This window comes from Phalaenopsis equestris, unplaced genomic scaffold (assembly GCF_001263595.1).
Source record: "Phalaenopsis equestris unplaced genomic scaffold, ASM126359v1 Scaffold000271, whole genome shotgun sequence".
Lineage (NCBI taxonomy): Eukaryota > Viridiplantae > Streptophyta > Magnoliopsida > Asparagales > Orchidaceae > Phalaenopsis > Phalaenopsis equestris.
In genome coordinates this window covers 192453-206075 of record NW_018164713.1, presented here as the reverse complement: position 1 = coordinate 206075, position 13623 = coordinate 192453, and the positions used below count along the sequence as shown (strand labels likewise).

The 13623-nt window shown below is 35.0% G+C and overlaps 1 protein-coding gene across 1 annotated transcript; it reads left to right on the top strand.

Annotated features, from left to right (window-relative positions):
• The first annotated feature begins 7719 nt into the window (after positions 1-7719).
• LOC110024723 (probable endo-1,3(4)-beta-glucanase ARB_01444) lies at positions 7720-10410 on the top strand. Its single transcript, XM_020724850.1, has one exon. The coding sequence runs from the start codon at positions 7968-7970 to the stop codon at positions 10245-10247; it is 2280 nt and encodes a 759-aa protein (XP_020580509.1). The 5' UTR covers positions 7720-7967; the 3' UTR covers positions 10248-10410.
• Positions 10411-13623: the final 3213 nt, after the last annotated feature.

Genomic DNA, 13623 nt, shown 5'->3' with positions numbered 1-13623 from the left:
TAATTGGGTGTCAAAATAACAATTCTCCACCTTGACCCTTAATTGAAAAGCTTCGAAGTAAAGATTCCCTCCACCTGGCCCCTGAGGGGCCCTCAGCCCTTGCTTGAGTTTGCTAAGTCCAAACGGTACATCAACTTAGCAATCATAGTTCTTCCAATAAGAGCGTACAACCCCTTTTTCTTGACTCCTTGTATGACGACACGAGGGCCTTTGGTTACTCTGATGCAGCCATTCTCTATCTTGAACAAGCATCCGCTTAACTCCAACGTAAAGAAATCAGATTTTTTTTAGCTCTGGTACGTACTAGCTCTGGTACGTACCAGACATTTTTCAGTACTCATTCAACTCCATCAAACATCCTTATCCTGATTGATCTATTTCCAACAACCCTCTGAGCTTTATTGTCTCCTAGTAGAACGAACCCAGCATTTTCCTATTGCAGTGTCTCGAACCAATCTTTGTGAGGACACATGTGAAAAGAACACCCTGAGTCGAGGATCCACTCCTTACTGGATTCAGACTCTGTGATCACCAGGGCCTCAGCAGAATCGTAGTCATCAGAGGCTATGCTTGCTTCTCCTGATTCTTCTGGCTCTTCTTGGTACTTATTCTTCCTGTCTAGGCAGTTCCTCTTGAAATTACCGTCCTTGTGACAATGATAGCACTTGAAAGATCCCCTTGATGACTGATTCCCGCCATTCTTGCTTGAACTTGATCTGTACTGACCATTTCTTGAATCTTTCTTGTCTGATATTCCTCTGACAATAAGACTGTCTCCGCTAACTTCCTTGTCCCTATCATGCTTCCTCTGAAGTTCTTTGGCTCTAATCAGAGATTGTACCTCATCCAGAGTAATAGTCTACACCCTTCCATAGAGCATCACATCCTTAAAATGCTCGTAGCTCTTGGGAATAGAGTTTAGCAACTGCAGTGCCTTGTCCTCATCGTCCATCTTGACGTCGATGTTCTCGAGGTCGTCGATGATCTTGTTGAACTCGTCGATCTGCTCTGAGATTGATTTATCTTCATGCATTTTGAAGGAGTATAGGCGCTACTTTAGAAAGAGCCTATTAGCTAGAGACTTTGTCAGGTAGAGTACCTCGAGTTTGGCCCAAAGTGCTTGAGCCGTTGTCTCCCTCGACACCTCCCTCAAAACTTTGTCGCCCAAGCTTAGGATTATCAAACTGTGGGCCTTGTCCAGCATGTCGATCTTCTCCTTCTCGGTCATGTCTATCGGCAATGTCGCCGACCCTTGCAAGGCTTCTGCAACACCCTGTTGAACCAGTAGAGCTCTCATCTATACTCTCCATAGGCCGAAGTCGTTCTTCCCGTTGAATTTCTCAATGTCGAATTTGGTGGAACTCATTGCCGTGGCTAGGATTTCTTCTAATGAATTCTACCTGTTAACGCCTTGCTGTCCGAGAAATTCTCACCAAATTTCTTACCTTCTCTCTGTGAACTCCACTGCCTTCGCCAACCGAATAAAGAGCTCAGATCCCTTCTAGCAGAGATCACACATGTTCATCGAAGAAAACTTCTTGTTCTGTGCTTGCGCCTCCTTCCCGTAGGCACTCTTCTGCGTCCAGCGGAACAAATCAGAAATTTGTCCTCTGCCTCTCGCACGAGAATAACTTCCTCTCCAGAGCCGTCGCTCCTCGCCAAACTGTTCAGGTCCTCCTGCTTCGTGAACTTCTGAACAGAGAACTCCCCGAACCCTTCTCTGCGCGATCTTCGCCTCTTCCCTCTGGCCAAGCTGCTCGCAAGACCGAACTCCTGCTCTGAAATCCTCTGCTTGCAGTCCTGTCGCTAATTTTCAGCCCTTGCTCACGGACTCTTCCACCTCCGTCTCGCCGAACCGCACAACCTGCAATGCGAATCCAGTCGATCAAAGCTTCCACTGTTCACCAATTCTATCACGATTCGGTTGTCTGCGACGCGATCCGCTTGCTCCTCTATTTAATCAAGGAGAATACAACTAAATGGTCAAATGTTGAGAAATAAAATTTTTCTATTTTTAGTTTCTATAACTACAATTTTAATAAATGAAGAACTACTATATATGTTATGAGATATATACTTCCTGGCATAGAAATGAAACGCAAAGAACACAAGCAAACCCAGATCGTTTACGTGGTGCGATCCAACTGGATCTCCGTCCACGGAAGGGAATCAATCAAATAGTTCACTATGACAAAAGAAACGGAGAATACATATCTTATACATAGAGATGAGCTCTCATCTTCCTTCTATGGCCTCCCTCTCAAGTGCACCTTGATACAAGACCTCAAGATGCTCTCCTCCTCTCTAGCTCTCTAGCTATTCTCTCCTCATTTGTGGTAGCTTAAAATCTCTTCTCTTGCTCTCCTAAGCCTCACACTCTCTCTATTTATAGAAGCAAGTGAGTGGTGGGAGGTAGGTGAGCGGTAGGTGAGATGTGGTAGGTGAGCGGTACCACATTACAAAAGTCCACATTACAAAAGTGTCATTTTACTTTAGTTCAATAATTGGGGGTCAAAATAACAAATAATTTAATTGTACATGTGTTCAATGTTTTTTCCTAATATATAAATAATCCATAATAAATAATAAATTTAATTTAATAAACATAATTACATATTTTATTTTCAAAGCTTATCTATTGATAAATCTTACATCAATGTCATTTTTTTCCTCACCATCAAATTTGTATATTCTGTGCTATAAGTGAAGCATGTGTTAAAATAGAAAATTGCATATTTTTATTAGAAGATGGAGAATATAAATATTACTCCTGAAATCTAGCAAAAATTTTTTAGTCACAGTGTATTCCTAGGTTATTTTCAGGTTATTTCTGGGTTATTTTCAATAATCCCAAAATAATTCAGAAATAACCTACAGACTTTATTTTTGGGTTATTTATGGATTATTTCAGGATTATTGAAAGTAACCTGAAAATAACTCAGGAATAACCTGCACCGCACGTAGAGGTACGTCAGTTGTCCAGACATAAAATACGCGCGAAATCTAGATATAAGTTCTTTCAAAAACTCGCATTGAAACAAATTTACAAGTTATCAATAACCAACCACCATTATAGCTTTGATCTTATATTTTTAATAAAACAATATTAAACTAAATTGATAAAACTTTAAAAAATTAATTTTATTTCTTGTTATAAAAATGCTAGGATAATAAAACATTAATGTTAAGTTGATTTTAAGACTTTTATATTTGAAAGTTTTCATAATAGTAAAGAAAATTTATCGTCTCAGTTTTATATGAAAAACATGCCCTAATATAAACAAACCAAAGAAATTCATAGAAGATAAATGTTTCACATCAAACAAAAAAAGTGAGAAAAATCCAATGAAATTAACCCAATTGAAATAATTTCATTAGTTTTTATCTCAAGTAACAAATAATGTCCTTCCCTAAAATTAGAAAAGGTGTTATCATAATGTCATAAAAATAGACTATGGATGATGTCAATCATAATAGACATTATGGAAACTTTGAGGCATTGAATTTATACTTAAGAGATTGTTGATGCGAGATTGTTGATGGTTAACACAATTATTTTTTTCTAGAGAAGAAAATAATGCAAACCAAAAAGTTTAGTATAAGCCTGGGTGTCAATGTTAAACCTAGACAATTATTGATCATGTCATGCATCAATGTTAATTTTAACAACGTACATTATTAGCTCTGTTGGTAACGATAGATGAAAAGTCAATAGGCATCAACAATAGGATCAGTGATATACTCCAAAATTATTGGCATCAGTGTGTTAGCATTTTTGGCAAAAACATGCCGACAAAGTCAGTAAGTGATAATGTTATTGTCTATGTGGTCATAATTTTTTTTTGAAAATAATGTGTATTGACATTATTAGTGACAATGGGTGACAAAATAAACTGGAATTAACCCTAATGTTGATGCTAATTGACCTTATTAGTATTGTCGAAAATCGACAAATGCAAAAACAAGAAACTAAGTGGGTAAATATCAAATATTGAATGGAAGACTATCCAACTCCAGGTTAAGGTAGGTTCAAGCTCCCATTTCTTCACCCTACCAAGTAAAAAATATAAACAAACAAAATTTAATTTAGGCTAGATGCTCATTTTGATGATGATTAAGCAATAACTTCTCAAATACTTTATCAGACGGTACACATTAATTTGCCTTACATATATATGTGTGTGTGTGTGTGTGTGTGTGTGTGTGTGTGTGTGTGTGTATGTGTGTGTGTGTTTATTGACCTTTGTGACAAAGTTTATTCTTGTCAACTACTTCAATTCCATATGTATTTCTGTGCATATATATCATTTTTAATAATAAAACTATTTTTAAATTAATAATATTTATACACAACAACTTTTAAATGTTAGTTTCTTGAGAAATGTTAAATATTTAAAATATATTTTAAAGTGGAAAATTTATTGCAAACACACACCGCACGGTGTATGTATGCAATAATTTTTCTTTAAAGTGGGATTTACATACATACCGCCAACTTCACACGCATTAATATATAATATCTAAACTTTTATATATTCATATGCAAAATTATTTGTGTCAGAATGACATCAAAACATGCCTCATGCATTAACATATATATATAACATCTAAATTTTTTATATTTATCCATATAAAACTTAATTTATTTTTCATGATGTCATTAAAACATGCACAAAAAGGAATACTTCACCCCAAAAAAATATATATATTAGTAGAATTTTTCTGTTATTAAGGCTTTGGATGTTTTATAAGTAAAAATAAAAATGTATATGTAAATACATAAGAGTATTTTAAAATGTATTTTAAAAAGCATCAAAACACTTAAATTTTTTTTAAAATTAAAAAAAAAAAGTTTCACCAATTATTAAAATATTATGCATAATCTTCAATCCTCTTTCTAAAAATACTTCTCATAAGTAAGAGGATACAATGCTCGTTGTAGAGCTCAGAACTTACTTCGAAAAGAGGTCAATTGTCTCTATTTAAATGAAGTAAATTGGATGTATTTGAAATTCTAAATCTTTTTTTTCTCAATGTTTTCCTCTAATGGAGAATCTAAGAAGTTATTTATTGCAAGTCATTTTGGGTTTTAAATATGACCTATGAAGTATGTAAAATTATCATCTCATAAATGAAAGGCCAAGTAAAATTAAGTTTCCTCTCAATTTTTTTACATGTTGCCAATGTGGATTCCTTGAATGTCTTTTGGTCACTGCATTCATTTGAATGGATTGAATCCTAGATGGATAGAAAAATCACCAAGTTTTTGAGATTCTTATTTTTTCCTTAATGAGAAATTATATGTACTCAAAATTCAACCTAATTTTTATGAGAGATAGTGATTGATATAGAGACATATTTTTAACACAAAGATGATAACCAAAAGGGTCCCTTTAAAATACCAATAATCTTTTCAATGTATTGATTTATTCTTTTTGGAAGGATTTTCTTTTTTTTTCTACCTTTTTCTTTGCCTTTAATGCTTTTTTTACTAAAAGATCATTTATATGTACATATTTTTCTCAAATTTTTTTCTTACAAATTTCATCCTACTTTTATTTTGAGAAAATTTTAATTTTTGGATATCATGATGCTTTCAATATTAGTATTTTAGAAAAATTCTTATGATCAAATCAATCTTCATTTTTTTTTTCAATTAGGTAATATCTTTGTATAATTTCATAAATTTATTGGTTAAAAATGCTATTTTTTTGGTATGGAAAATATTATAAATAACAACTTTATTAAATTTTATGATTTTGTTACTTACAAACTTCTAAATTTTATTGCAACTTAGTTGCTATTCAAAATTACATAAAAAGTCTTATTAATGTTTTGCTTGTGTTGGATCCAAAATTGTCATGAGGATCGCGCCTAAAAGCAATAGAGCGTCAGTTTAATGAAAAGCAAGAGAAATAAGACACATTAACACCCAGTTTCTTAAGATTTTGGTTTGCTTTTTGTGCTCAGAGGAAACCCAATAAATAAGGAACTTTCTGTCTCCCTTATGAACCCTTGAGAGGCCCTACAAAAGATCTAGTTCCCTACCTATATGCCCGAGGTAACTACAATCCCGTGATTGTTTGGCGGCCTTAACTCTCGATGAATGGGTTGAGGTCACTTGGGTCTTGAAAATGAGAAAACCTTTTTCGTTTCTCATTTCCTAGGGCGTGAGTGTGATGTCAACAAAGAATCTTCATTACATGAAAACTTTCACTCGTGGAAGATTTCCTTCATCTCTTGTTGGGCAATTAGAGGTAGATCGATTCATTACATTATGTAACGAACTAGTAACTATGACTCCATCTTTAATCGTAGATCTTGTGAAATCGCTAGGGTGAGTATGTTTCGCCGGCAATGTTAATTGGGTCTCATTTGTTTGCATGCCCTCACATTCATGTAGTGCATTGCGTGAATTTTAAAAATGCATTAAAAACATTCTTTTTTGCATGTGTTGTCGATTGACCACCTCTCACCGGTTCGATTAACACTGTCGGTCGGGATTTTGGTTTTCAGTTGCTTTTTAATTTTGAAAAATAATTTTAATTTAATATATGTATATAATTTTGAAAAATATATTTTTTATTTGAAAAATGAGGCTAAAAAGATCTCATACATTTTAATAGTTTAAGTAATCGAGTGCAACACTACAAGCAATGCACTTATCCCGATGAATATACACATTACTTGACAACAAACCCGATTCAATAAACTAAAGAATTTATGACATTCATTTGGTCTGCGAATATTTTATATATGACCGACAAGTTTTCTTACCTAATATAAAGATTAGATATGGTTTATATTACCTAGGTTCGGTTTACTATAGAGGCATGCCACTATATTTAATTACATCTTAAATGACCGAAGTCACTTAAGAAAACTCTCGATAATGATCAGAGGTCTTCGTCTTCAAGATTTCAAAGTTTATATTTTCATGGTAGGATACAGGGGAAAATCAAGTGGGAAAAGACCAAATATGAGCAGTTATTTTAGGGTCAAATAAGTAAATGGTATGAGATGTCATAGATCTTAAGGAGAGGTGACTTCGCAAACTATCATATGGTTTGGCTTTAATTTTGAAGATGATATTATTTGTGTTTCAATCATGTCAACTTTATTATTTAGGGCTTACATCTGCATGATATTCGATTATGCAGATTGTCTGGAATATATGAGTATTTATGTCGCATCAGACGATGACCTCGAAATCCTAAGATAACCAGTTGTTAATTAATGAGGCAACTAAGCCTTCTTTTTAATTTTTTTTGAATGTTTATTAATTAACTAACTTTTTGTTAGTATTAGATTTAATATTATGAAAAAATATATTAATTTTTTATCATACTTTGATATCTATTTGTCTGAAATAGTCAACTTGGATCTTTTGTTCTAATTTAAATCATAATTATAACTTTTTTTTATAATATTATATTAAATTTGAAATAAAAATAACAAAAAATGAATAATTTAAAATTTATATTAAATTCATTTCATATTAACTTTAAAATTATAAAATATTTAGGTTATCTTGGAATAAAAATATTCCAACCAAAAAAATAGGATTAATTATATTCCACTCAATATGCAATACCTAAAGAACAACACATAGCAAAGTGAAGTCATCTAATTCCATTGGCATTTCATGGCATCCCTTCCAAACCAAGCAAACCATGCAAACCCAATAGATGATCTTTCCACAATGGACAAGCAGTCCAATTTCAAATACAATCCTCCCTTCGTCATCTCCATTCACTTTCCTCTTCAAAACCCTAATTCCTCCAACCTTCTTCCATGAGAAGAAATCTCATCAATGATGCCCGATCCCAAACCCAAAGAATAAACTTCATCAACTTGCAGGAGCCTCCTTGGATACGGTTTGGCATTGTTCCTGGAATGTCAAAAACTTAATCGCAAAGTCACAGAAGAAGTCATCAAGCCCTTAATTTAATGGAGTTTCCGAGAAAATGCCCACTAAATTTCCAAAAACCATAACCACCAAATCCTATCCAGGTGTCATTTCATCAGCCAGCCCCCCTTCAATAAACCAAGGCAAAGAAATGTTGAAGAAGATGAAGCGACTTGGAAGATCTGTCACCAAAATTATAAGTAAAGCCATCAAGAAGAAGAAGAGGAGACTTTCTCAACCTTCTTCTTCATCTCCTCTTCCTCTTCCTCTTCCTCTTCCTCTTCCTCTTCTGCCGTATAAACCCCTTTCATCTCTCGCCAAGATGCCATCTTCCCATCGCGGAGCCTTCCTTTTTCCACAAACAAACTCACCAATCCTTCCTGACCCATCAAACTTTTTCTCCCCTCAACTCCTCTCATCACCTCTCCCCACCAACTCCTTCTTCCAAAACTTCGTCCTAAAAAATGGCGACCAGCCTGAATACATCCACCCTTACCTCATCAAATCCTCCTCCTCTTCCCTCTCCATCTCCTTCCCCTCTCGTTTCGCCACTTCTTCCTTCATTTACCAAACCTTCGTCCCTGACCTTACCATCTCCTCTCCGTCTTCCCAATCTAACCACATCATTTCCTCCTTCAACGATCTCAGTGTAACTCTAGACCTCCCCCCCTCTCTGCGCTGCTTCCTAGTACGCGGAAGTCCTTTCATAACCCTCTCTACCCTTACCGACGCCACCGATCTGTCAATCTCCTCTATCCACGCCTTCCTTTCCGTAGTTCCCAACACCTCCTTCACCAAACACACCTTTCAGCTCAACAGCGGACAGACTTTCCTCTGCTACTCCTCCTCCCCGATCCAATTCCAGCAATCCGCCACCACGCGGCTCACCGCCGCAGCTGGCTTCACCGGCGTCATACGGCTCGCCTTCCTCCCTGACCCAAGCTATGAGTCAATTCTTGATCAGTATTCGTCTTGCTATCCTGTCGCAGGTAAAGCTGTTTTCACCAGGCCGGGGTACGTCGAGTACAGGTGGGAAAAGAAGGGGTGGGGTGATCTTCTTCTTCTCGCTCATCCTCTCCATCTCCGGCTCCTCGACGCCAGCGGATCCGCCAACGTAATTGAAGATTTCAAGTACCGGAGCATCGACGGCGATCTGGTAGGTATTGTTGGTGATTCTTGGTTGTTGAAAACCGATCCAGTGTCGACCACATGGAATTCGACGAATGGCGTCAGCGAAGATGGTGTGCAAGAGATCGTTAATGCCTTATCTAAAGATGTTACTGCTTTGGATTCTTCGCCGATTGAAACGACTTCTTCTTATTTTTACGGCAAGGCGATTGCCAGGGCGGCAAGATTGGCTCTTGTTGCAGAGGAAGTTGGCTTCCCTGATGTAATCCCCGCGGTTCTGAGCTTCCTCAGAACATATATAACTCCATGGCTTGATGGAAGCTTTAATGGAAATGGATTCCTTTATGATCCTAAATGGGGCGGTCTTATAACAAAGCAGGGATCGACGGATTCCGGTGCTGATTTTGGCTTTGGTGTCTTCAATGACCACCATTACCACCTTGGCTACTTCCTTTATGCAATTGCGGTGCTTGCCAAGTTCGATCCATCATGGGGCAGAAAGTTTAAACCTCAAGCCTATTCAATCATGGCAGATTTCATAAACTTGTCTGGATCAAATTATGCCAGATTGCGATGTTTTGATCTCTGGAAGTTGCATTCTTGGGCTGGAGGGCTTACAGAGTTTGCAGATGGGCGCAATCAGGAGAGCACAAGTGAAGCGGTGAACGCATATTACTCTGCGGCGCTCATGGGACTGAGCTATGGTGATGCACATCTGGTGGCGATTGGGTCTACGCTGGCGGCATTCGAGATTGCTGCTGCAGAGACATGGTGGCATGTGAGGGAAGGGGATGGAATGTATGAGGATGATTTCAGTAGGGAGAACAGAGTGGTGGGGGTCTTGTGGGCTAATAAAAGAGACAGTGGGTTATGGTTCGCGCCAGCTGAATGGAGAGAGTGCAGATTGGGGATTCAAGTTCTGCCATTGTTGCCAGTAACGGAAGATCTTTTCAGAGATGTTGGGTTTGTGAAGGAGCTGGTGAAGTGGGCATTGCCGGCGTTGACGAGGGAGGGAGTTACTGATGGCTGGAAAGGGTTTGTGTATGCGCTGGAGGGAGTTTATGAAAAGGAGGAGGCTTTGGCGAAGATTAGGAGTTTGAATGGATTTGATGATGGGAATTCACTGTCAAATTTGCTGTGGTGGGTTTATAGCAGAGGAGAAGATGAGGGAGGGGTGAGAGGTGGGTGGTTTGGTCATTATTGTCACTGATGGATTATGCTTTTTTGTTACTCCTGTTGTGATTTTGTGATATACTCTTGACAGTGATGAGTGCATGTGAAGAAGGGTTGGAGCTATATGAAAGAAACAGAAAGAAATGATTTTGTGTAAGAAAATTTTCACTTTTACTGAAATAAAATTTTTGATTGCCTCATGCTTTTGATATTCATATGGGTTATATTTTCCATTTGGAGAACTTTAAATGCTGGAGTTCTGGGATTTTTCCTGATGTGCTTATTTGTGGTCTTCCATTGTATTTTATGTTGTTTGTGCTTATGTCTGTCTGTTTAGCTTTGTTTCAAATTCCTTTATATTTGGTTCAAATCTTAGTTATTTGTTTTATGATTGGTTTTATTTGGTGTTTATTCATTATCCAATCATAAGTTTTCTCGTTTTTGATGAATGATTTAGTAATATTTTACGTAATTTAAAAGATCGGCCTTTTTTGCTCTAGTCATGTAGTCTTATCTTGAGAACAAATAGAAGGCTTGAGAGTTGATCACTTAGAGTTAAAGTCAATGAAATTCTCAAATATTACTAGTGATTGTTTAGGCTTTCCCATATGAGAATAATAGTGTCAGATGATGCTACTAAATTTGAGTTTTTTTTTTATTTTCTCTAAGATATACTAAGCAAAAATATGGTTGATTTCAGTACTCCTAGGATCAATAATCATTTGGAATGATTTAGCTTTAAAATTCTTGGCCACTTCCATCATCTAAAATTACCAAAATAAGGAATGATTTCAATTTTGTTGCCCAATTGAAGGAGAAAATATTGCATCAGGGCTCCCTGCACGTAGAGTAACGTGCGGAGTCCAATGAAATCACGTCATGTGGCGGTGACATTAAAAAAGTGCCCGGTAAAACAAATGAATATTCCTCTCGTGTTATTCAGGTGTTATTGTGTGTTATTCATGTGTTATTCATGTGTTATTCAGGTGTTATTGATGTGTTATCATAATACTGGGAATATTCTCATAACACAATAACAATTGAATAACACAGAATAACAAGGGGGGAATATTACCTCCACCAGACCAAGTTTTTTTTTTTTTTTTATCACCTCCACATGGTGTGATTTCATTGGACTCTGCACATAATTCTACGTGCGGAGTCCTGATGCAATATTTTTCCCAATTGAAGAATGATTCAATCTATGAAGCTTTGAGCAGATTTAATAACTTGTTAAAGTGGCGTCGTCATTTTTCCATTCTTAGTTGTTTGATAAATTAAAATTTTGTGTAATGAGTTGTTGGTTTCTTTGAGGAGAATTATAGATGTTGCAGCTAGAGAATCTTTATTATCCAAACTTTTTGAAGGCATATTCATTAATAGAAGAAATTACTATTAATAACTTTTAATGGGACTCTTATTAATAAAACTCTAAAAAAGTTACTGGTGTGAATCAAAACCATGGATCAACCATCATTTCTGATTATTATGGAGTCTCTAAATTTTCTGAATCTTATGTTCCAAATGTGGTCATTGAATTTTATGAATAATAGGCAAAATAATTCATTCTCAAATAAATAAATAAAATCCAAGATGGAATAATTGGAAGGTCAATAACCCTTCAAATCCTAGATCTAATTATTCACTAAGATTTACTTCTCAAAATCAATCTGAAGAGAAGAATTCATCTTTGGAAGATTTGAAGCCTGCATAAGGGGACACATTTACTAAGCAAAACTATTGTTATTAAGAACATTAAAATTTAATTATGTCATTTGGTTAAATCATTAACAAAAATACTTCAATAGATTTTATCAAAGAGTATTGCAACTAATCCTAAAGTGAAAAGTAAAAAAAATAATGTGAGATTGTCTCGTTTAAAAAAAAAATAAAGAACTGGAAAAGGTGGTGAAAGATGGTAATATGAAAGAAACTAAAATCGAGTAAAAAATTAATAGAAATTTAAAAATAATGAAAAATTTTGAAAAAGGAAAATTCGAAGACCTTCTCCTTGTTTTTTTAAAGATTTCAAAAATTTGTTCGGAAAATTAGTTCTCTGGATATTTAGATATATTAAAGAAACTAACAATTAATATCTCATTTATTGAAGCTCTTAAAAAATGTCCAATTTTGTAAAATACATGAATGATATTGTATATAAAAGAATAAAGCTAATTTTTAGTAATGTCTTTAATGGACGAATGTCTGGAATTAATATAGAAGAAATTTCTTAAAACAATGAATGTAGTTTAGCTTTCATTGCCTTATAGGAGAAATATTTATTTTGGAAGAGGTTATGCGACTTAGGAGCCAATATCAAATTAGTGCTTTTCTCAATCTTTAAGAAATTGACATTAAAAGAAGTATAACCTACAACAATAACTCTTTAATTGACATATCATTCCTTAACTCATCCTATATGAGTTAGTGATGATGTACTAATTAAAGTAGATACATTTATTTTTCTTATAGATTTTATTGTGTGTGATGTAGAGGAAGGTTAAAAAATCCAAATCATTTTAGGGCAATCAATCATCTTTAGCAGCATGAAGGGCAATGATATATGTTGGAAAAAAGAATTAACTATGAGACTTCAATATAAAAAAAAAATGAAATTTTTTATTATTTATATTAATGAAATTTACCAATGATAATGATAGAGAGTGCTTAAGGATTGATCATGTAGATTTGCATGTGCAAAAGAAAACTAATAAAAATTTGGAGTTGGACCTATGAGGGTATGTTTTATGAAACGAGGAAGTAGATAAAATTAATAATAAATATGCTCTATTTTTAGTAGGTGCCTACAATATTTAAGAAAAAAATTTAGGCCCTAGACATATCATCTTTAGCAAAACTATCAAAACATTTTATTCTAGAAGCACTTGTATTGGAGTTGAAAATACTGCACAAATGTATTAAGTATGCCTTCTTATAAGATTATTCAACTTTTCCTGTAAACATTTCTTTAGATTTGGAAGCAGTTCTAGAAGAAATTTGTTGTGAGTTTTAAGATATCTTAAAAAAAATCATTTGGATAAGCTATTGCATACATAAGAGTAATTAATCCTTCCATATGCATGAACATAACATTAATTGAAGATGATTCTCAACCAAAAGCTGATTAAAAAAAAGGCTAAACCTAGTTATAAAAAAAAGTGACAAAGGAGGGAATTTTGAAGTGGAGGAATAAATGTATTGTTTATCCTATTTCTAGAAGTGATTGGGTAATTAAAAATCCTTTCTCTCTATGTACAAAATCATTAAGGGTTAACCGTGGTATCGAAGGTAATTAATTAACTAGCTCTAGCTAGACAAATCATTGAGTGGTGAATCTGTATAGATTATAGGAAAGTAAGCCATTTCACACATAAAAAGAAAAATCATTGCTCTTTATGAGTTAGATGAAAGAT